This window comes from Alosa alosa, chromosome 8, assembly GCF_017589495.1.
Source record: "Alosa alosa isolate M-15738 ecotype Scorff River chromosome 8, AALO_Geno_1.1, whole genome shotgun sequence".
In the NCBI taxonomy this organism is placed as follows: Eukaryota; Metazoa; Chordata; class Actinopteri; order Clupeiformes; family Clupeidae; genus Alosa; species Alosa alosa.
Genome location: NC_063196.1, coordinates 34,528,965 through 34,550,110, shown reverse-complemented (window position 1 = coordinate 34,550,110; position 21,146 = coordinate 34,528,965). Strand labels below are relative to the sequence as shown.

Genomic DNA, 21,146 nt, shown 5'->3' with positions numbered 1-21,146 from the left:
CCTCCCTCCATCATGATAGAAGCCCCGTGAACATGAACGAGCGTGCTTGTCTGTCCAGAGGAGTGTGTATGTGGGTGTGTGTGTGTGTGTGTGTGTGTGTATGTATGTATGTCAGGTTAAAAAACATTTTAGGAGAGAAAACTGTGCTACCAGCCGCTGCAATGCATATTAGTGTGTATCTGTTTGTTTGTTTGTTTGTTTGTTTGTTTGTTTTTGTCAAGTTCAATGTTTGTTCCTTGAGGTAAGAGGCAATAAAGAGGAAGTTGAATATTTTTTCACTACTGCACTGCAATGTGTAGCGTCATTACAAGGATCCAATGATTTTGTTCAAGAAAGGCGATACAGGGAGCTTGAAGATCATACACAAACTCTCTCTGTATTCCTTGCTGCTGTGGCCATGCGGAAAAGCACCGTGTTTCATAGCGCGGTGCGGATAATCGTGGAGCTCCGGCTAGTGCTTCCATGGTCCGGGGGCGGGAAGGGAACAGGGAGGAAAGGGTTGCGTCCCCCGTTGGAGTAGAAACTGCTTGTTGAGTTGTTAGAGGTCTTGTTACACTTCTTATAGTGTCTGCTGAACACAATATAGTGCTTAATAAGGCAGCTGCTTCAGTAAGGTTGTTGCTTGAAGTTTGATTTCACATGGTCAGCCATTCAATGATGGCGACACAGTAGACCCTTTCCCACAAAACATGCTCAACTTCCTATTGGATGTGCACAATGACACTCTTCCTATTTGACGAAAACACCTTCCTGTTCAAGTGAAATCCTCTCTCACACATGTGAAATCCTCTCTCACACACATATGAAATCCTCTCACACACACTACTGAAATGCTCTCATACAAACAACTGAAACGCTCACACATTCACATATGAAACCAGTTGTGTCTGAAAGCAGTTCACTAGTGTGTATGAGAGGTTTTCAGTAGGCTATAATGTGTGAGAGGTTTCACATGTGTGTATGAAAGCGTTTCAGTATAGCGTGTGAGAGGTTTCAGTATAGTGTGTGAGAGGTTTCACGTGTGTATGAAAGCGTTTCAGTTGTGTAAATGAGAGCGTTTCACTCATGCGTGTGAGAGGTTTCAGTATAGTGTGTGAGAGGTTTCAGTATAGTGTGTGAGAGGTAATTCTGAATAATGTCCTAAAGGGCCCCTCATAGCCCTGTGTCCATTCATATGCCCCTGACATCAGATGTGCTAATCTGTTTTTGAAACAGGAAGTGCTGACGGAGCCCATGGGTCATTTCCTGTGTGTGTGTGTGTGTGTGTGTGTGTGCATGTGCATGTGTGTATATATGTGTGTGTGTGTGTGTGTGCGTGCGTGCGTGTGTGTGTGTGTGTGAGTTGTTGGCCAGAGTGATTGCTGAGTCTAGAGGACAGTTGGAGGACGTTTGTGTGTACTGTAGCCGCCTCAGGCCCCAGTGTAGACAGGGCTCACACACTGAGGAGTTTGTGCACAGTACACCTGACAGGGCTCACACACTGAGGAGTCTGTGCACAGTACACCTGACAGGGCTCACACACTGAGGAGTCTGTGCACAGTACACCTGACAGGTGTGTTTTAAAGCAGGACCCCTCAAAGCGCTCACCTGACAGGTGTGTTTTACAGCTTGACCCCTCACCTGACAGGTGTGTTTTACAGCAGGACCCCTCACCTGACAGGTGTGTTTTACAGCAGGACCCCTCAAAGGTAACTGGATCTTCTCCCCTCTCTCCTTTTTTCTCTCCCCCTCTCTCTCCTGGCTCCCCCTCTCCCTCCTCTCCCCCCCTCCTCCTCTCTCTCTCTCTCTCTCTCTCTCTCTCTCCTAAAACCCCCCCCTCTCTCTCCCCTCCCTCTCTCTCTCTCTCCCCCCCTCTCCCTCGCTCCCCCCCCCCTCTCTCTCTCCCCTCTCTCTCTCTCTCTCTCTCTCTCTCTCTCTCTCCCCCCTCTCCCCCCTCTCCCTCCTCCCCCTCTCTCTCTCTCTCTCTCTCTCTCTACACTCCCCTCTCCCTCTCCTTCTCAGGCGAGCAATGGAAATGACCCGTGGGCAGCGTTCTCCACTAATGCCAACGCGGGGTTCTCCACTAATGCCAACGCGGGGTTCTCCAACAACTGGGCGGCCCAGCCACAGGGCACAGAGACGGGCAGGACCAGCACACACGACCCCTGGGGCTCTGCAGCCCCACCCCACCCACAGGCCTACCAGGGCCCAGGTCAGTCCCACCTGTGTGTGTGTGTGTGTGTCGGTGTGTCTGTGTGTGTGGGTTTAAAGAGGTAATGTTTTTACCTCTTTTCATGGTGTGTGTGTGTGTGTGTGTGTGTGTGTGTGTGTGTGTGTGTGTGTGTGTGTGTGTGTGTGTGTGTGTGTGTGTGTGTAGTTAAATGGGTTCAGTGAGGTAATGTTTTTCATAGAGTGTGTGTGTGTGTGTGGGGGGGGGGGGGGGGGCTTAATGAGGTAGTGTTACTGTTTATCATAGTGTGTGAGTGTCTATAGTGCTGAGTCACATGGGCAGAGTCATACCGGTGGTTAGGTAAGTTCCTTTGTGGTGAAATCACTGACCAACACACACACACCTACCTGTAGGATTTCTGTTGGATGTCTTTTGCTCAGTTGGCCTTCTATAGAAAGATTCCTCTGTTTAGTTTACTGTTGAGTGCTGTTTATTTTATCCTCCACACACACACACACACACACACACACACCATGAAAAGAGGAGCAACTGGGAGAGTCCAAAATAACATCCATTCTCTCTTTCCTTCTCTCTCCTGTGTAAAGACATATACCCATATCCCTACCTCATTGACACAGGTATCCTGGAGTTTGCCCGGCCTGTCGTTGTGCTTGAGTTGTGCTTGAGTTGTGCTTGAGTTGTGCTTGAGTTGTGCTTGAGTTGTGCTTGAGTTGTGCTTGAGTTGTGCTTGATGTTGACTTCATGGAGGACTAGTCTACTGCATGTGTGTGAGAAAGTGACTGAGAGGACAGAGGTGAACTCTAAGCATGCCACTCAACCCTGTTTAATCGGATTAAACCCCTCTCAACCCTGTTACTCAGAGTAGACGTCACCCGACTCAACCCTGTTACTCAGAGTAGACACCACTCAACCCTGTTACTCAGAGTAGACACCACCCTGTTACTCAGAGTAGACGTCACCCAACTCAACCCTGTCACTCAGAGTAGACACCACTCAACCCTGTCACTCAGAGTAGACACCACTCAACCCTGTCACTCAGAGTAGACACCACTCAACCCTGTTACTCAGAGTAGACTCAACCCTGTTACGCAGAGTAGTCCTCACCCGACTCAACCCTGTTACGCAGAGTAGTCCTCACCCGACTCAACCCCGTTACGCAGAGTAGTCCTCACCCTGTTCATATCACATCAGTGAAGAGATCAGATCCCACCCTACTCAACCCTGTTTATATCACCCCATTAGGGTTTGAGGTTCTGGGTTGGCCATGAGGATTGTGTGGTTTTGCTGCACATTAAGAGTGTGATGTGTGTGTGTGTGTGTGTTTGTTTGTTTGTTTGTTTGTTTGTTTGTTGTGATTTGTGCCATGTGCTCGTGGTCCTCTGCCTAAGTCTTGGGTACTGATTTAGACCCTCTAAGCCCTTCTACTATGAGGACCTGTGAATGTGTAACCTACATTAAACCTTGCTAAAAGGTTCCTGTGGCTATCAGCACAGTCGGCTATGAGAGGGTGGGATGTTTAGCGAGGGTTTGCCACAGGCTTCCCATGACTGCATGTGTGGACCAGTCTGGAAGGTCACAAAGGCTGTGATGTCTCCGTCTCATTGCTGTGTGGTGTGTCCTTTTTGTCCTCTCTGGGTTCCCGTCTGCCACCAGGAGCAGATGATGACGAGTGGGATGATGAGTGGGATGACAAGTCGACAGGTGGCTACGGCGAATCAGAGGGAGGGGAGGGCGGGGCCATCAACAGAGGAGGGGCCACTGGAACCTCCATGAAAATCAAGTATGTTGTTCTATTTGTTTAGTAGCATAGTTTAATGTCTGCCAATGCCCCCCCCCCACACACACATGCACCCACACGCGCGCGCACACACACACGCACACACACACACTTTTTTCTTCAAAAATATGATTTATTTTAAATGATTGTGTGTCTGCTAGTTGTTTTTTCCCAATATGCTTTTGTAAGAAGCATGTTTTATTTAAAATGAATGTGTGTGATGTTCTGCAAGCATGTCTGCCAGTGCTTTCCCTAATACACTCTGAGCAAAGATTTTGGGTGTGATATTTTGATCCCTTGATGTGAATTGAAGTTGTTTTGAGTTGAGTGTAACCACAGCACCACAACATCAAACTGCTGGCACTTTTGCCTTCTACTTTAGATGATAACTATTCTACTCATACTGTACCCAGACAGCAAACTGTGAAGAACCAGACCCTTTGGTAAGCCATGCCCAGCTCATCCTCAGGTTCTCCAGCCTCTCCTAGTCTGATTCCTGTTGTCTAACTGGTTCTCCAGCTTCTTTAAGTTTGGTTCTTGTTCTCTAGCAGGTTCCCCAGTTTCTCTTATAACCCTTTTCCACTGACAGAGAATTGGTTCTGTTCCCGTTCGCATTTCCACCAAACAAAAAAAACGGTTCAGAACGTGGCACTTTGGTTCAGAGCTGGAACCAAAAAAATCTTTTTTCTGTGAACCGGAGTGAGCGTGACATTCTACCATTCAAAGAGAAGAAGGCTAAAAGGAAGAGTTTTCTCTCCCTGTCAACCATTGCCATGAGGAAACAAAACTAGGCAACTAGCATTTCAAGGCTGCAATTATCAAGCATTACACAGCTAATGAAGTCATATTGTTATCTCCTGTTACTGTACATGCATTGACTCTTGTTTACATGCAACACCCTCTATTAATGACGTATCCTTAATTCCGTTCAAAACTGGTAGAAATGCGAGCTGGTTCACAAGATAGCACCAAGGTTCAAGAACAAATTCTCTGTTGGTCGAAAAACACCCTAAGTCTGGTTATTGTTCTCTAGCAGGTTTGTCAGCCTCTCGAAGTCTGGTTCTTGTACTCAAACAGGTTCCATAGCTTCTCCAAGTCTGGTTCTTGTTTTCTGACTGGTTCCTCAGCCTCTCCAAGTCTGGTTCTTGTTTTCTGACTGGTTCCTCAGCCTCTCCAAGTCTGGTTCTTGTTTTCTGACTGGTTCCTCAGCCTCTCCAAGTCTGGTTCTTGTTTTCTGACAGGTTCTCCAGCTTCTCTAGTTTGGTTCTTGTATTCCAACAGGTTCCCTAGCTTCTCTAAGTCTGGCCCTGAGCTGTATCTTCTCTCCAAACCTGCACCCAAAGGCAAGGACAGACTGCTAATCTACGTAAGTTTCCCATGTGTCCAACCCTGCTGCCTCTCTGACACCATTCTCTTGATAAGCGCTACATCCGTATTCACTTACGTATTCAGTTACTGCCCAACCCTGATGAATCTGCATGTAATCTCCCCCTGCTGGTCTACTGTGGTATTGATGTAAAGACCCCCTGCTGGTCTACTGTACATGTAAAGGCCCCCTGCTGGTCTACTTTGGTACTGACGTAATCTCTCCCTGCTGGTCTACTGTACATGTAAAGGCCCCCTGCTGGTCTACTGTGGTGTTGACGTAAAGACCCCCTGCAGGTCTACTGTGGTGTTGACGTAATCTCCCCCTGCTGGTCTACTGTGGTACTGACGTAATCTCCCCCTGCTGGTCAACTTTGGTATTAGCTCTAATCTGGCTTGCATAAATCTGTGATGTTGGTGTGTGTATTGATCTGAGTGGTGCGTGTGTGTGTGTGCGTACGTGCGTGCGTGCGTGCGTGCGTGGCGTGCGTGTGTGTGTGTTTCCTTGCCGTCTTACTGCAGATGGGAGAGGTTGGTCCCATCTGGTCGTACCCCGAGGCTGCGCTGGACTGTGTTGTTGCAGACCCTAAGAAAGGCACCAAGATGTACGGCCTTAAGAGCTACATCGAGTACCAGGTCTCCCCCAATGTGAGTTCCACGCTGTAGATGTTTGGACCAATCAGTAGGCTCTCAGTAGGACAGGGCGGAGCCTCTAACCCAGGGCTGCCCAATAGACCTCTAGAGTTGGCCTACAAAAAAGCTACCATCTTTGCCCATATAAGGAGACCTGGTTTCTTGCGATTTTTCTTATGAGAAAATAACAGGGGGATTTTGAATTATTGCACCTGTTAAACAAAATTATTTGTATTAATATTTTGTTAATTACTTATGTGTATTAATATTGTATGAATATTTATTTTATTATTCCTTAATATGTGTTCAACTTCAAATGTATGGAAACACATTGTGTTGCACAATTAATTTCAGAAAAAAATGGTTCCCATTTAACTGTCAGAAAAAAGAATGTTCAGAAGAGTGTGTCAATTTTATGTTCTATATTAATTATTAATTCATATTAATGCAAATAACTTTCTTCCAAGACATAGAATTGTCATATTTTTTTCAAGATTTTGATTGCTTCAGATACACAGTATATTTGTACTCCTTAAAACAGCCATATCATTTCATGATATTAATAAGAGTAGGCTAGTGTAGCCACAGCACAAAGACGAGCACAGTAAAGAGTGTTAGTGTTATGGGTGAAGTGGTGTTTTTTTACATTTCTTAAAAATTAGTCTATCGTTTATAGACTGTTAATTTTGTACAAATGTGCAGTACATTTCAGTGTAATGGTCCACGACTTGAACATTTTCAACAAATTCCTTGAATTTCCCCTTGGGGATCAATAAAGTATCTATCCATCTATCTATCATTTAGTTCTGGCCCTCGGCCCTCCACCCCCATTAATTTCTGACCCTTGACCTTGAACTTGACTTTGAGGGGGAAGAATTTGAGCACCCCTGCTCTAACCTCTCTTCCTGTTTCTAGACCACCAACAGACCTGTCAATCACAGATACAAGCATTTCGATTGGCTGTATGAGAGGCTTCTGGATAAGTTTGGTTCAGCAGTCCCCATCCCATCTCTCCCTGATAAACAGGTGACAGGTACAGTAAGCTCGCCATTCTGGCATTCTTGACACACTCACACACTCTTATTCACGGTGCATGTAAAACACTTACTTCTTACTGTACCCCCCCCTTCTCTCTCTCTCTCTCTCTCTCTCTCCTCCTTCCCTCTCTCCCCTTTTCTCTCTCTCTCTCTCTCTCTCTCTCTCTCTCTCTCTCTCTCTCTCTCTCTCTCTCTCTCTCTCTCCTCCACTTCTCTCCTTCCCTCTCTCTCTCTCTCTCTCTCTCTCTCTCTCTCTCTCTCTCTCTCTCTCTCTCCTTCTCTCTCTCCATCTCTCCTTCTCTCTCTCTCTCCCTCCACTTCTCTCCTTCCCTCTCTCTCTCTCCATCTCTCCCCCTCTCTCTCTCCCTCCATCCCCCTCTCCTAGGGCGTTTTGAGGAGGAGTTTATTAAGATGCGGATGGAGAGGCTGCAGGGCTGGATGACGCGCATGTGCCGACACCCCGTCATCGCCACCAGCGAGGTCTTCCAGCTCTTCCTGTCCTACAAGGACGAGAAGGTTCCCTTACTTCTTATGTCAATTATTACCAGGGCCAGTCTCCCCAGAGAAACTAGGGCTTAAGTGTCTTGCTCAAGGCCACGACAGTGGCAGCAGGGAACTGAAGCCACAACTTTTCTAGCTACTGCATGCTAGCACATGCTAGCTACACTACCACACTACTCCATGCTAGCCCAACTCCTTAGCCACTACACTACCACACTACTGCATGCTAGCCCAGCTTCTTAACCGCTACACTACTACTGCATGCTAGCCCAGCTCCTTAACCATTATGCTACCACTGGCCATTGGTGTTGTATTAATAGTGTGATGACCTCTCCCAACAGGACTGGAAGATGGGGAAGAGGAAAGCAGAGAAGGACGAGGCGGTGGGCGCCATGATCTTCTCCACCATCGACCCCGAGGGTCTGCCTGATCTGGACCCTATTGATGTGTGAGTGACAGTACTGCTAGAGTGGTTGTTATTGATGTGTGAGTGACAGTACTGCTAGAGTGGTTGTTATTGATGTGTGAGTGACAGTACTGCTAGAGTGGTTGTGTGCACTTACTACCTGTATTTCAGGCCAGGTCAGGTGCAGAACAAAGTGAGCATGTAGCATTCCCTCTTCCTTTGAGTGACCAGAGCTGCCAGTGGGACCTACTGACTGTGTGTGTGTGCATGTGTATGTCAAACATGTTTGCAGTTTGTGAGCAGTTTAATAGGTTTACTAAAGTGATGGATAGCCAATTGAAGGAAGGCTCTTCTGACTGTGTGTGTGTGTGTGTGTGTGTGTGTGTGTGTAGAGAACATAAGTGTGAGCAGTTTAGCAGGTTTACTAGGGCGATGGATGATGGTGTGAAAGACCTACTGACAGTTGGACAGGAGCACTGGAAGAGATGTACAGGACGTGAGTAAACAACAAACAAACAAACATCTCAACAAAACAAACAACAAACAATGTGCAAGACAAGTAAAGCAGTAACAGTTTGCAACTTTCGCTATTAGAACATTTCTAATAACTCCAGCAGTGTAATAAGAACAGCTCTGATAACTCCAGCAGTACTGACAGCAGTGTAATAAGAACAGCTCCGATAACTCCAGCAGTACTGACAGCAGTATAATAAGAACAGTGTAATAAGAAAAGCTCTGATAACTCCAGCAGTGTAATAAGAACAGCTCTGATAACTCCAGCAGTACTGACAGCAGTGTAGTAAGCCACACCAGCCAGCCGATTCAGTCTCAAATGGGTGCAGGAAACAGAGTATCTTTGTGTGTGTGTGTGTGTGTGTGTGTGTGTGTGTGTGTGTGTGTGTGTGTGTTTGATTTGCTTTGGTTCTGTTACTTTTCCAGCCCTGCCTAAAGAGTACCAGCGGATTGGAAAGGCCTTCCAGAACCTCTCATCAGTCTTCAACAGCAGTGGATATGAAGGTAAACTCACACACACTCATATATACTAAACCACACACCTGCACACACACACACCCTCACACATAGTTACACGACATCCTCAAACCCCACACAACCTCTCACACCCATGCTGTTAGACTACACAGTGTTCAGGTACTACACCACACACACACACCCTCATATATACTACACCACACTGACACATACACCCTCATATATACTACACCACACACACACACACACACACATACATACATACATACACCCTCATATATACTACACCACACACTCACACCCATGCTGTTAGACTACACAGTGCTCAGGTTAAGGTGGTATTTTGTGTGTTAGTTCATGTGCTTCCCTTCCTGTGCTTAGGGGAGGCCACTCTGACTGATGCGCTGACACAAGCAGGGAAGACCTATGAGGATATTGCTCTGATGGTGGCCGAGCAGGTAGGACACAGGACTCCCAAACTGTAGCGCACACTCAGGGTTGCCGTTGTCCGGTAATTGCCGGACATTGGCCGAAAAAAAAAATGAAATGTCCGACAAAATTAAATCTCTCCGGTCAAATTGTCCGATTGAAATTGGCTAATAATCCCGTCCCCTAACGCAATCTGAATTTGAGAATAAGCCTATATTATACGTCCTCTGGCTATGTTTTTAAATGAACAGGCTCTACCGTTTGAAAAGTAAGCTATTAAACAACACGCATAGCCTATGCTGCATTTCAAATAGGAAGCGCACGCTTAAAACGTCCATGTTAAACAACGAACAGGCCAGGCCCAGGCAGACTAGCCTTAAAACGTTTTTCAGAGGCCAGGCGGGATGGATGATGATAAATTGGTAGCGTCTGAAGCCTCAGATGTCCGGTCAACTCCACAACCACCAGATAAAAAGCAGAAGTGTCCTGCGTATCTGTCGGAATCAGTGACGTTGGAAGTGGAGTTCTTGGGGTCTTGCGGCAGCTCCAAGACACTGTCATTCTCCGTGTACACTGGACATGGAAAGTGTTCTTTACCCAAAGCATACAGTAGGCCTATGCATTCTCTGTCTATGATCTGCAGGGTTAGGGCCTCCTCGACGAGGAGATTACTGGTCCATGGATAGTTTTTGGCACAATTAAACGGTATCATTGAACCGGCGAAGAAAAGAAAAGAAACAAAAAATTTCCCAGAATAGAAACATTTCTTAATTTATTGTTATCAAATAAAGAGGCATAGCATTAGGGGTAGTGGTGTTATCAAATAAAGAGGCATAGCATTAGGGGGTAGTGGTGTTATCAAATAAAGAGGCATAGCATTAGGGGGCAGTGGTGTTATCAAATAAAGAGGCATAGCATTAGGGGGTAGTGGTGTTATCAAATAAAGAGGCATAGCATTAGGGGTAGTGGTGTTATCAAACAAAGAGGCATAGCATTAGGGGTAGTGGTGTGGAGCTCATTCTTGTGTGTGCGCATCTGTGTAAGTTAAACAGTCACCACTGGAATAACGTGGGTAGCAGCAACAAACAACGTAGCCTTTTAAAACAATGAACGAAGCAGACTCTTTGCTGTCCATGAAAATATACTGGATAGATCTTGTTAGGCATGTTTAAGTTAGGCTAATGAACATGTTGCATTCTATACAGCCTGATTATGTCATTCTTTAAGCTACATAGCCTGTCTCCAGTTTTCCTCAATTTGACTAATTAGGAAGGGATAATAGGATATTTGACCGGCATATCATCAAAATGTCCGGAAAACGAAACCTCTCCCGGCACCATTTTTTTCTAGCGGAAAATCTGCACCCACTAGGCAGGAGGAGGATGTCATAACACGTCCTCTCTTTTGGAGCATGGTTTTGTTGAGTACTGAGAGACCTTTTTTTTGCTGAGCAAAGACCCAAGTGATAGTTAATTTACTTTATTTGTCCTGAAGGAATTATTCATGGAGATAGTAATGTTAGGCTCAGAGGGTGTTATTCTCTTTTAACACTCCTATCTTGAATTTCCCCTTGGGGATCAATAAAGTATCTATCTATCTGTCTATCTATCTATCTATCATATCTATCTATCTATCTATCTATCTAATGAGGCAGCCATGTTAGGCTCAGAGGGTGTTATTCTCTTTTAACACTCCTATCGATGTGACAACAGCCATCGATAACTTGTATAACAAACAGTGGCATTAAGCTGTAATGTGATGTTTGGGGCAGCCTTGGCCTACTGGTTAGCGCTTCGGACTTGTAACTGTAGGCACGGCTGAAGTGCCCTTGAGCAAGGCACCTAACCCCTCAATGCTCCCCGAGCGCCACTGTTGTAGCAGGCAGCTCACTACACCGGGATTTGTGTGTGCTTCACCTCACTGTGTGCTCACTGTGTGCAGTGTGTTTCACTAATTCATGGATTGGGATAAATGCAGAGACCAAATTTCCCTCACGGGATCAAAAGAGTGTATATATACTTATACTTATATACTTAATAGCACATAATAACAATCTCAGACAACACAACCATCGATAACTTGTGATCACTCTCTCTCAAACAGTGGTATTAAACTGCAATAGCACATAATAACGCCTTGTATTACTGCTCTGTTTGGTGTTTAAGCAGTTCCCTAGAGGAGCATGGTCCTGGTAAGCATTTAGCAATATCTAAACACATGATGTGGCTGGACTGTGGCTGAGATGCGGGGCCCTACTTTTAATGGTGGGCAAAGTGCAAAGTCTATCAACAGGTTCTCGTGCGTGAACTGGAGCTATCCTGTGGCATGTTTGCGCATTGAGCTGACTCATCAATATTTACACTTAAGGTCTTGCCCATACTTTTAAATGAGGAAATAGATTTTGTTTTATTAAAGTAGGCAAGAGTTACAATGAGATTAACTTAGATATCCTGTGGTCCCTACATTGAGACTCATCAATATTTATGTACTTTGTCCATCTTTATCAAACTTTTAAATGAGGTCCCTTTTGTTTCACCATGCTAATTTAGATTAAAGAGTTGTATATTGAATATATAGAACTTTGTCCATCTTTCAAATGTGAGCAGAGTTGTCATTAATGTATATACTTTACCAAAGGTTATGCTGGAGATTCCCCATTATTAGATAAAATACACTGACCCATGACTTGATATCAAGCTCATTTTAGCTTTATGAGCTGTCGCCTGTAGAAGCTATTTCACCATGCTGAATTGCACATAGATGCAGAGTTGTATAGAACTGTAGCATAGTTTCACTCCATGCTGGATTGTACATAGATGCAGAGTTGTACATAAATACTGTATATAGAACTGTAGCGTGAGTTTCACCATGCTGGATTGAAATATAGATGCATAGTTGTGCATAAATATATAGAACTGTAGCATAAGTTTCACCATGCTGATTGCACATAGATGCAGAGTTGTACATAAATACTGTATATAGAACTGTAGCGTGAAGTTTCACCATGCTGGATTGCACATAGATGCATAGTTGTACATAAATATATAGAACTGTAGCATAGTTTCACCATGCTGAATTGCACATAGATGCAGAGTTGTACATAAATACTGTATATAGAACTGTAGCATAGTTTCACCATGCTGAATTGCACATAGATGCAGAGTTGTACATAAATATATAGAACTGTAGCATAGTTTCACCATGCTGAATTGCACATAGATGCAGAGTTGTACATAAATACTGTATATAGAACTGTAGCATAGTTTCACCATGCTGGATTGCACATAGATGCAGAGTTGTACATAAATACTGTATATAGAACTGTAGCATAGTTTCACCATGCTGAATTGCACATAGATGCAGAGTTGTATATAAATATATAGAACTGTAGCATAGTTTCACCATGCTGGATTGCACATAGATGCATAGTTGTACATAAATATATAGAACTGTAGCATAGTTTCACCATGCTGGATTGCACATAGATGCAGAGTTGTACATAAATATATAGAACTGTAGCATAGTTTCACCATGCTGGATTGCACATAGATGCAGAGTTGTACATAAATATATAGAACTGTAGCATAGTTTCACCATGCTGAATTGCACATAGATGCAGAGTTGTACATAAATATATAGAACTGTAGCATAGTTTCACCATGCTGAATTGCACATAGATGCATAGTTGTACATAAATATATAGAACTGTAGCATAGTTTCACCATGCTGAATTGCACATAGATGCAGAGTTGTACATAAATACTGTATATAGAATATTAGATATCAGACATGACCCGATGACTCGATATCAAGCTCATTTAGCTTTATGAGCTGTCGTCTGTAGCGTTGTTTCACCATGCTGAATTGCACATAGATGCAGAGTTGTATATAAATATATAGAACTGTAGCATAGTTTCACCATGCTGGATTGCACATAGATGCAGAGTTGTACATAAATACTGTATATAGAACTGTAGCGTAGTTTCACCATGCTGGATTGCACATAGATGCATAGTTGTACATAAATATATAGAACTGTAGAATTGACCTGGGCAGCCAGTGCTCAGGCAGTAAGTCAGATATCCCCCTCCCCCTCTGCAGAGGACTCATGTTCCAACTCTATTACTGACTTCATTAGCCATCATTAGCCTCCTCCCCATACTGTATACTGTTAGCCATCATTAGCCTCCTCCCCATACTGTATACTGTTAGCCATCATTAGCCTCCTCGCCATACTGTATACTGTTAGCCATCATTAGCCTCCTCCCCATACTATATACTGTGCTGTTAGCCTCCTCGCCATACTATATACTGTTAGCCATCATTAGCCTCCTCTCCATACTGTATACTGACCTCATTAGCCATCATTAGCCTCCTCTCCATACTGTATACTGTGCTGTTAGCCATCATTAGCCTCCTCTCCATACTGTGCTGTTAGCCATCATTAGCCTCCTCCCCATACTGTATACTGTTAGCCATCTTTAGCCTCCTCCCCATACTATATACTGTGCTGTTAGCCATCATTAGCCTCCTCTCCATACTGTATACTGTTAGACGTCATTAGCCTCCTCCCCATACTATATACTGTGCTGTTAGCCTCCTCGCCATACTATATACTGTTAGCCATCATTAGCCTCCTCTCCATACTGTATACTGTGCTGTTAGCCATCATTAGCTTCCTCTCTGTACACTGTTAGCCATCATTAGCCTCCCCGCCATACTATGTGCTGTTGGCCATCATTAGCCTCCTCTCTATACTGTATACTGTGCTGTTAGCCATCATTAGCCTCCCCGCCATACTATGTGCTGTTGGCCATCATTAGCCTCCTCTCTATACTGTATACTGTGCTGTTAGCCATCATTAGCCTCCTCTCCATACTGTATACTGTGCTGTTAGCCATCATTAGCCTCCTCTCTGTACACTGTTAGCCATCATTAGCCTCCTCTCCCTACTGTATACTGTTAGCCATCATTAGCCTCCTCTCCATGCTGTATGCTGTTAGCCATCATTAGCCTCCCTCATGGGCCATACTGTGTAGTGTACAGTGTGGACAATCATACCCATGGTTTAGTCACTTGTGATGTTTCTTGGCTGCCGACCTGTTTGGCTCCCTCATCTGGATGTTTTCTCATTCTGTCATTCTGCTTGAAAGCGGAAGTTTTTCCTCTTCCATAAATTTCTACAAATCTCTTAAATGATTATGTTGAGTAGCTTGTGATTTGAGTTTTGAGTTCTGTGTGTGTGTTGGGTGTGATCTCACCTCACTATGTTTTCACCATCAGCCCAAAAAAGACCTGCACTATCTCATGGAGACCAACAACGAGTACAAGGGACTTCTGGGATGCTTCCCCGACACCATCGGAGTCCACAAGGTATGCCATAAACAGGAAATAGGGTTGCAGGCCCTAAATGACACAAGGTACTCCGTAAACAGGAAATGCTTAGCGGGCCCTAATGCTAGCCGACAAGGTGCACCCTCATCATGGAAGAATAGTCCAACTCCAACTTCGGGCCCTGGTGTCAGAACATGTCTGAAGTACTTGAGGAAACACTTCAACTTTTTAGGAGATAAGCTTATTTGCTGTCTACCCCAGACTGAGAAAAGAGGCTCTGTGCATGCAACATCCTAGTCTGACACAGTTAGCCTAACTTAGCACGATTCACTGGAAGTGGGTTAAACCAGTTAGCCTATTACTAGCGAGCCTATAGCTAAAAGGAAGCTAGCAAATAAGCTTTCCCAAAAAGTTGGCATGTTCCTTTAGATTAGATTAGATTAGATTCAACTGTATTTTCATTGTGCAGAGTACAAGTACAAAGACAATGAAAAAAACAGACCACTTGCTAGAAAACCAGACCACTTGCTAGATAGTACAGTACGCTCTCAGTTCTCCATGTGAGTGTGTTAAACCTGTGATGTTCTCCTTGTGAGTGGTGTTAAACCTGTGATGTCTTGTGAGTGGTGTTAAACCTGTGGCCACTCGTCTGTTTCTCAGTCTGCCATAGAGAAAGTGAAAGAAGGGGACAAACTGGTGGCCACCAGTAAAATCACACCTGGCGACAAGATCACCATGGCCAAGAGAGCAAGCACCATGTCATACGCATTACAAGGTACGAGGCTAACAGCTACTCTATACACTGATAGTTGTTGAGAACCATGTCATACCCCTTACAAGGAATGAGGCTAATAGTTGATGAGAACCATGTCATACGCATTACAAGGTATGAGGCTAACAGCCACTGTATGCATTATGTCATACGCATTACAAGGGTAATAGCTACTGAGCACGATGTCATGCTTATAATGTGCCGTAGAAACGCTGAAGTCTAGACGCCAATCATTCAGGCTTCCCTCTAAATTCTCACACTGTTCCTCTTCACAGCTGAGATGAATCATTTCCACAGCAACCGTATCTATGACTACAACCGTGTGATGAGGTTGTACCTGGAGGAGCAGGTGAAGTTCTATGAAACGGTAAGATCATAACATTACCGATTGGCATCCTACATCAGCCTGTCACGGCCAGTGGCCAGACTAGATCAGTTATTCACACCTGTGATCCTGTGAGCCTGTAATTCGGACGTGTGAAACTTGCTTTTAGACATCATGAGCTAATCTGCATACTGTAATGTGTGCGACTAGCAAAATATTTAGCAGCTAAAAATGTTCCTTAGACATATTTTAGTTTCATGTGTGTCTGGCATGGTTGTTTTTAGTTGTGTGTTGAGTTGTCTCTCCTCATCTCACACAAGCTCGTCTCGTCCTTTAGATCGCTGAGAAGCTGAAGCATGCGCACAGCCAGTTTACCGCCATGTGAGAGAGATCACTGAAGCCAACCGACCACAGCACTAAACATGTCTCTTCGCCATCATGTCTCTTCTCTCTCTCTCTCTCTCTCTCTCTCTCTCTCTCCCTCTCCCTCTCTCTCTCTGCTCTCTTCCATCTGCATCTCTCCCTCCGCCTCTCTCAGTGGCGCCAAATCAGGTTTTTTATACACACACACACACTTGACCCTTGGCTCTTAGGATGCCGTGAGTGAGTGGTGTGTGTGTGTGTGTTGGGTGGGAGCGCGCGCAGTGACCAATGAAAGTAGCTACTGCAGGACCACAAGCCAATAAGCCAATGAGCATGAGTCCCCCTGAAGCCAGCAGCACTCACTCAGGATCTGTTCAGGGGCGCTGTGGTCACCTGTGGTCACTCTCCTGCAGTAGCTTGCGGCCATGGCTCTGTTAGAGGGAACGGTATAGTGTGATTCAGGGCAAAGGCGCCACCTGCTGCCCGCCCACTCAAACCAGAGCTAGCCAATCACCTGCTGCCCGCCCACTCAAACCAGAGCTAGCCAATCACCTGCTGCCCGCCCACTCAAACCAGAGCTAGCCAATCACCTGCTGCCCGCCCACTCAAACCAGAGCTAGCCAATCACCTCGTCTTCTCTTTCACCCTCAGCTAATGAGATGATGCCACACCCTTTAGGTCCAGGACCTGCGCTAGCCAATCCCCTGCTCTGGTTTACGCTCAGCCAATGAGACTCTCAGATGGATGGTCCTACTGAGAAGTGTGTGTGTGTGTGTGTGTGTGTGTGTGTGTGTGTGTGTGTGTGTGTGTGTGTGTGTGTGTGTGTGTGTGTGGAGGCTGAGACCTCTCACTCAGTGCCTTTGCTGATTCTTTCACCGCCGCACTTTAATGCTTCTTCTTTTTAATTTAATTAAAACACTTTAATTAAGCGTTTCTGTCCATGCACAGCCATACCAATACTGACACACACATATGAACACAGAGCTATGACATGCAGCACACACACACACACACACATACACACACATATGAACACAGAGTATGACATGCAGCACACACACACACACACACACACACACACACACACACACACACATATGATCACAGAGTATGACACACACACATATGATCACAGAGTATGACATGCAGCACACACACACACACACACACACATATGATCAGAGTATGAAATGCAGCACACACACACACACACACACATATGATCACAGTATGAAATGCAGCACACACACACACATATGATCACAGTATGAAATGCAGCACACACACACACACACACACACACACACTGCAGGGGGCTGGTCCTTTTGTTTGCTTTCATTTTGTTTAGTGTTGTTTTGTTTTGTATAATGTTGTTTTTGTTTAGTGTTATTTTGTTTTGTAGTGTTGTTTTTGTTTAGTGTTATTTTGTTTTGTATACTGTTGTTTTTGTTTAGTGTTATTTTGTTTTGTTTGGTCTATACAATGGCAGCCATGTGTTTTCCCAGAGTGGAACAAGGAGTGCCAAATCATTTCTCTCTCTCTCTATGCACATCCTTTCTTTCTTACCTTTTTTATCCCCCTCTTCTTCAGCTTGTCTTCTGGTCCCCATATGAGGATGCATCCCGTTTATAAATAGCGCTCCTCTTCACCTGGTGCATGTGCTTCAGTCGTTGATATCATATTTTATGTATAGTTAATATTTACATACCAGATGACAAATATGGACACAAGAGAAAATTGCAATGATTTAATAAACTCTGATTTGTAAAACATTCTTTCTGGTTATGTTTCTTGTGTAAGTGTGGTGTGTGTGTATGCAAATATTGTGTGTGTTTATATCTGTATAGGTGTGTGTGTGTTTTTATATCTGTATGGGTGTGTGTGTTTTCTGTTAGAATGAGCATATTTGTGGTGTGTGTTTGTGTGTGTAGTCGGTTATTTGTGGTGTGTGTGTGCGTGTAGGCGGTTATTTGTGGTGTGTGTGTGTGTGTAGGGGTTATTTGTGGTGTGTGTGTGTAGGGGTTATTTGTGGTGTGTGTGTGTGGGGGGTTATTTGTGGGTGTGTGTGTGTAGGGGGTTATTTGTGGTGTGTGTGTGTGTGTGTGTGTGTGTGTGTGTGTGTGTGTGTGTGTGTGTGTGTGTAGGGGTTATTTGTGGTGTGTGTGTGTGTGTGGGGGTTATTTGTGGTGTGTGTGTGTGTGTAGGGGGTTATTTGTGGTGTGTGTGTGTGGGGTTATTTGTGTGTAGGGGGTATTTGTGGTGTGTGTGTGTGTGTGTGTGTAGGGGGTATTTGTGGTGTGTGTGTGTGTAGGGGGGTATTTGTGGTGTGTGTGTGTGTGTGTGTAGGGGGGTATTTGTTGTGTGTGTAGGGGGTTATTTGTGGTGTGTGTGTGTAGGGGTTATTTGTGGTGTGTGTGTGTTTTAGGGGGTATTTGTGGTGTGTGTGTGTGTGTAGGGGGTTATTTGTGGTGTGTGTGTGTGTGTAGGGGTTATTTGTGGTGTGTGTGTGTGTGTGTGTGTAGGGGTTATTTGTGGTGTGTGTGTGTTTAGGGGTAGGGGGTATTTGTGGTGTGTGTGTGTGTAGGGGGTATTTGTGGTGTGTGTGTGTGTGTGTGGGGTTAGGGGTGTTTGTGGTGTGTGTGTGTGTGTGTGTGTAGGGGGTTATTTGTGGTGTGTGTGTTTAGGGTTATTTGTGGTGTGTGTGTGTGTGTGTGTAGGGGTTATTTGTGGGTGTGTGTGTGTGTAGGGTTATTTGGTGTGTTTGTGTGTGTGTGTGTGTGTAGGGGGTTATTTGTGGTGTGTGTGTGTGTGTGTGTGTGTAGAATTTGTTGTTATGTGTAGGGGTTATTTGTGGGGGTTATTTAGGGTGTGTGTGTGTGTGTGTGTGTAGGGGGTATTTGTGTGTGTGTGTAGGGGGGTTATTTGTGTGTGTGTGTGTGGGGTTATTGGTGTGTGTGTGTGTGTGGTGTGTGTGTGTAGGGTTATTTGTGGTGTGTGTGTGTGTGTGTGTAGGGGTTATTTGTGGTGTGTGTGTGTGTGTGTGTGTGTGTAGGGTTATTTGTGGTGTGTGTGTGTGTGTGTGTAGGGGGGTATTTGTGGTGTGTGTGTGTGTGTGTAGGGGGTATTTGTGGTGTGTGTGTGTGTGGGTGTGAGGGGGGTATTTGTGGTGTGTGTGTGTGTGTAGGGGTTATTTGTGGTGTGTGTGTGTGTAGGGTTATTTGTGGTGTGTGTGTGTGTGTGTAGGGGTGTGTGTGTGTATTTTGTGGTGGTGTGTGTGTAGGGGTATTTGTGGTGTGTGTGTAGGGGGTATTGTTTGTGTGTGTGTGTGTGTAGGGGGGTATTTGTGGTGTGTGTAGAAGGGTTATTTATGGTGTATGTGTGTGTGTAGAAGTATTTATGAGTGTGTGTGTGTCTAGGGGGTTATTTGTGGTGTATGTGTGTGTGTGTGTAGAGGTTATTTATGGGTGTATGTGTGTGTGTGTAGGGGTTATTTGTGGTGTGTGTGTGTGTAGGGGGGTATTTGTGGTGGTGTGTGTGTGTGTGTGTGTGTGTAGGGGGGTATTTGTGGTGTGTGTGTGTGTAGGGGGTTATTTGTGTGTGTGTGTGTGTGTAGGGGGGTGTTTGTTGTGTGTGTAGGGGTTATTTGTGGTGTGTGTGTGTGTGTAAGGTATTTAGCCAATTTATGTGTGTGTGTGTAGAAATTATTTGTGGTGTGTGTGTGTGTGTAGGGGGTTATTTGTGGTGTGTGTGTGTGTGTAGGGGTTATTTGTGGTGTGTGTGTGTGTGTGTAGGGGGTATTTGTTGTGTGTGTAGGGGGTTATTTGTGGTGTGTGTGTAGGGGGTTATTTGTGTGTGTGTGTGTGTGTGGGGTTATTTGTGGTGTGTGTGTGTAGGGGGTTATTTGTGGTGTGTGTGTGTGATTGTAGGGGGTTATTTGAAAAGTTGTTGTGTGTAGGGGTTATTTGTGGTGTGTGTGTGTGTGTAGGGAGTTATTTGTGGTGTGTATGTGTGTAGGGGGTTAAATCCACAGTGAGTCTCTTCTTCCTGGTGACAGCTGTGCTGAACAGTTCAGGCATAAGAATGAGTGCTATGACAAAGCACACTCTGTTCTGCAGGCTTATAAGAGTGTGTGTGTGTGTGTCTTAAGAGAGAGAGAACATGTGTATGTTTGTGCATGTGTGACAACCTCAAGAAGATTCTGCATGCCATCTCGAATCAAGTTTTATTTTAAAAACTTCTGTCCCAAAGAACCCAGTAGTGTGAGGCATTAGCCTGGGTCCTAAACACAACCCAGTCAGGCATCAACGTATCTGGGTCACAAACACAACCCAGTGGCCCCTAGCCCTAGCATAGTAGCCTGGGTCTAAACACAACCCAGTGGCCCGTGTATATCTAGCCCTAGCATAGCGTAGCCTGGGTCACAAACACAACCTGGCTTACATTGCTGCTCTTAGTTACAGTAATCAGAAGACCTTAACAACAACAACAACATTAACACCCACAGACATACTGTACACTACTCACTGTACATGTCAAACTCACTCTTAATACGTCATGTTCCATGACCTATAGGATTGGTTCTGCCACAAGAGCGTTCTTCGTGGAGTTCCAAGGAATCCTGTCTCTTAATCCCCTGGAGTGTGTGTCTGAGCAGAAGGCTGTGTGTGTGTGTGTGTGTGAGTGTGTGTGTGTGTGGCACAGTACATGAGAATATGGTTGGGTCATACCTGCAGGTGCAGTCTGCAGGTGTTCTCTATCAGATGGTCAGGTGTGTGGTCGGAGTCTCTGAAGGTCCTCAAGGTGGTCAGGTGCAGGTGGTCAGGTGTGTGTGGTCAGTGGTCACAGGGACAGGTGTGGTGGGGTGTGTATGGTCAGGTGCAGTCTGAAGGTGTTCTCTTGTCAGGTGGTCAGGTGCAGTCTGTGTGTATGGTCAGGGGGACAGGTGAGGTCGGTGTGTATGGTCAGGTGCAGTCTGTGTGTGTGGTCAGGTGCGGTCTGAAGGTGTTCTCTTGTCAGGTGGTCAAGTGCAGTCTGTGTGTGTGGT

The 21,146-nt window shown here is 45.1% G+C and overlaps 1 protein-coding gene across 3 annotated transcripts in view; it reads left to right on the top strand.

The window, feature by feature from the left end:
- snx9b (sorting nexin 9b) overlaps nucleotides 1-17,158 on the top strand; it is a 34,981-nt gene extending 17,823 nt beyond the window's left edge. Inside the window, exons 5-20 of one of the 3 annotated variants that reach the window (XM_048250242.1) lie at nucleotides 2,002-2,191; nucleotides 2,755-2,787; nucleotides 3,824-3,950; nucleotides 4,361-4,390; nucleotides 5,229-5,313; nucleotides 5,835-5,960; nucleotides 6,861-6,978; nucleotides 7,368-7,498; nucleotides 7,825-7,931; nucleotides 8,282-8,385; nucleotides 8,829-8,906; nucleotides 9,261-9,337; nucleotides 14,592-14,681; nucleotides 15,303-15,417; nucleotides 15,690-15,781; nucleotides 16,077-17,158. In XM_048250242.1, the coding sequence (XP_048106199.1) occupies nucleotides 2,002-2,191; nucleotides 2,755-2,787; nucleotides 3,824-3,950; nucleotides 4,361-4,390; nucleotides 5,229-5,313; nucleotides 5,835-5,960; nucleotides 6,861-6,978; nucleotides 7,368-7,498; nucleotides 7,825-7,931; nucleotides 8,282-8,385; nucleotides 8,829-8,906; nucleotides 9,261-9,337; nucleotides 14,592-14,681; nucleotides 15,303-15,417; nucleotides 15,690-15,781; nucleotides 16,077-16,124 (1,551 nt within the window). In that variant the 3' untranslated portion in view covers nucleotides 16,125-17,158. The remainder of the gene's footprint in view (nucleotides 1-2,001; nucleotides 2,192-2,754; nucleotides 2,788-3,823; nucleotides 3,951-4,360; nucleotides 4,391-5,228; nucleotides 5,314-5,834; nucleotides 5,961-6,860; nucleotides 6,979-7,367; nucleotides 7,499-7,824; nucleotides 7,932-8,281; nucleotides 8,386-8,828; nucleotides 8,907-9,260; nucleotides 9,338-14,591; nucleotides 14,682-15,302; nucleotides 15,418-15,689; nucleotides 15,782-16,076) is intronic. The other 2 variants (XM_048250244.1, XM_048250243.1) reach the window with 2 other exon arrangements.
- The last annotated feature ends 3,988 nt before the right edge of the window (nucleotides 17,159-21,146 follow it).